This window comes from Poecilia formosa, unplaced genomic scaffold (genome assembly GCF_000485575.1).
Source record: "Poecilia formosa unplaced genomic scaffold, Poecilia_formosa-5.1.2 Scaffold183, whole genome shotgun sequence".
Lineage (NCBI taxonomy): Eukaryota > Metazoa > Chordata > Actinopteri > Cyprinodontiformes > Poeciliidae > Poecilia > Poecilia formosa.
The window spans coordinates 97,151-99,920 of record NW_006800122.1 but is presented as its reverse complement, the minus strand read 5'-3'; the positions used below and the strand labels follow the sequence as shown (position 1 = coordinate 99,920).

General features: G+C 39.6%; 1 protein-coding gene across 1 annotated transcript in view; it reads right to left on the bottom strand.

The window, feature by feature from the left end:
• The window catches only part of LOC107837855 (protocadherin gamma-A2-like), a 26,833-nt gene that overhangs the window by 2,921 nt on the left and 21,142 nt on the right, over positions 1-2,770 (bottom strand). The window contains exon 3 of the mRNA XM_016678430.1: positions 13-75. Within this exon, the coding sequence (XP_016533916.1) occupies positions 13-75 (63 nt within the window). The remainder of the gene's footprint in view (positions 1-12; positions 76-2,770) is intronic.

Sequence of the window (2,770 nt, the reverse complement as noted above, 5' to 3'; positions counted from 1 at the left end):
CAGGTAGCCCACATCTGCTGAACGAGACACCATTTCAGCCACCATGGAGCCACCAGTCTGGACTGGATACAGAACCTGAGGGGGGTTATCATTCTGGTCCTGGATCAAAATTTTCACAGTCACGTTGCTACTGAGTGGAGGAGAGCCTCCATCCTGCGCTTTGATGTGAAAATAGAAATCTTTGATCTGCTCATAGTCAAGAGAGTGAACTGCATGGATGACTCCACTATCGGCACTGACAGACACATATGATGATATTGGCACTCCGTTTACAGAAGTGTCCTCCAGGATGTATGAAACACGGGCATTCTGGTTCCAATCAGCATCTGTAGCTGTCACTGTGAATATAGACACACCTGGTGTGTTGTTTTCTGCAATGTAGGCCTCATATGAGCTTCTCTCAAAGACAGGCGCGTTGTCATTTACATCAGAGATCTGTAAGGTGAGAGTGACGCTGCTGGAGAGGGATGGGATTCCTCCATCAGAACAGGTCACTGTGATATTGTACTCAGAGGCTGTCTCTCTGTCTAATTCACTGTCTGTTACAAGGGTATAAAAGTCATTTGATGACGTTTTAATAGCAAATGGTATATTTTCACTTATTCTGCAATTTACACGACCGTTGTTACTGAAATCTGGGTCAGTGACGCTAAACATAACTATAACTGTATTATGGGGAGAGTCTTCTAGAATAAAGTCAGATTTTGACATGATACTTATAACAGGGTCATTGTCATTTACGTCAATAACATCAACTATAATTTTACTCGAGTCAGAAAGACCACCGCTGTCTGTAGCTACAATATCAATTTGGTAATTTTTCGCTCTTTCAAAGTCAATCTCCCCCACTAAAATTACTTCACCATTTTCTTTTATTTGAAAAATATCAGACAAACTATCAATAGAAGACGATAACGCATAGGAAATTTTCCCGTTGATTCCCTTATCTGCATCAGAAGCACTGACTGTTGTCAGTGTGGTTCCTTTCTGAGAATTTTCTGCTATGGTTGCTTTGTAAACCGACTGTGTAAAAACAGGAGGATTGTCATTTACATCGAGAACAGTCACATAAATTTTCACTGTACCAGACATTTGGGGTTCTCCCCCATCTACAGCTTTTAACACTAATGAAATCTCTTCCTCTTTCTCTCTGTCTAAAGGCTTATGTAAAATCATCTCAACCTTTTTATTTCCATCTGCCTCATTTTCTACCTTCAACACAAAATTATCTGTAGGTTTTAAACTGTAATTTTTTATACCGTTTCTGCCGATGTCTAAATCAACGGCTTTCTCTAAGACAAATTTAGAGCCCGTAACCGCAGATTCGCTGATTTCAAAACGCTTCTCGCCATGTTTAAAGCTGGGACTGTTGTCGTTGATGTCGGTAATCTCGACTGTTATCCGAAAAAGCTCCATGGGTTTTTCTAAAATGATCTGCAAATGCAAAGCACAAGGCGTCGTCTGTCTGCAGAGCAACTCTCTGTCGATCTTTTCTTTCACCAGAAGGACTCCTCTTTCTCTGCTCAGCTCGACGTATTCTGCACTTTCGCCCGTGAAGATGCGAGCTTTACCCGATTGTAATCTTTTCACATCCAAACCCAAATCTATTGCGATGTTTCCCACCACAGATCCCTTTGGCATTTCTTCAGGAACAGAGTAGCTGATCTGACCTAGAGCTGAATAGACGCAGCAAAGCAAGATGGAAAACAGTACTTGCCGTTCCATTGTTCTGTCCAATGCTTTGTGCTCCCGTTAAAAAAAAAACAAAAAAAGATTAGATCTCAATTTACACAAAGAAATAGAGCCAATAGAAAGTGGAAGAAACAATAAAATAAAACACATTCAAATCCAGATGATAGGAAGAAGTGGCACGATGTTAAAGCCGTCAACATACGATCTGTGAGTTTTACGAAGCAGCGCCCTTCTCTCAATTTCCTCTAAAATACTGACATGGCACGAGAGGTTTGCTTTAAATCTTTTCTACAACCTCAACAAATTGACCAACAGCGGCCCACAGAGTTGACAGAGCAAAACTGCAAGAGTTGTAAAGTAAATATGAACTGACTTCCGTAAAGATATCACAAAAATGATTCAAAAATAGAAACGGGTAACACAATCCAACCAAAAGAAACGTGAATCAATCAACAATACATAATTACTTGAAATAAAAATAGAAAAATCCCCAAAATAAAGAAACAAATGTATTAGAATATTAAGACACAATGAGACACGAGAGAGAGAGAGAGAGAGAGAGAGAGAGAGAGAGAGAGAGACAGCAGGAGGAGTTTAGCTGATTATTAGCGCTTCTGTCCAGGGTGCTGAAATTTAGTCTGCCTCTAAGCCTTTTTCACCAAGTTTTATAGTGACCATAAATCCAATTAACTTAAGCTAAAAAAATAGACTTTATAGTACAACAAATAACCTTGAAAAAGTCGAAAAAAAAATAATAATAAGAAAAACCTTGATAAACTAACAATAAAACGTTATTGCTTTGGAAATAAAAAAATTCAAATGAAAACGAAACGTGCAGAAATTAAATGAATTGCAGCTGATTATTATAACCAACCTCAAGAGGAGAGTCAGGTTCATCCAGGATGTTCTTTTCATTCTGTATCCTCTGCATCGTCCCTGTTGAACTGGGGTCCATTATCAACACATTCTGACTATCAGCTCTGCCGAACTTGCAGTCACTCTTTCTGGAGTCAGTCGTCCTGCACACCTCGTAATTGTACACGTGTGGCAGAGTTCCTGTTCCCAAAGTGTCTGAGTA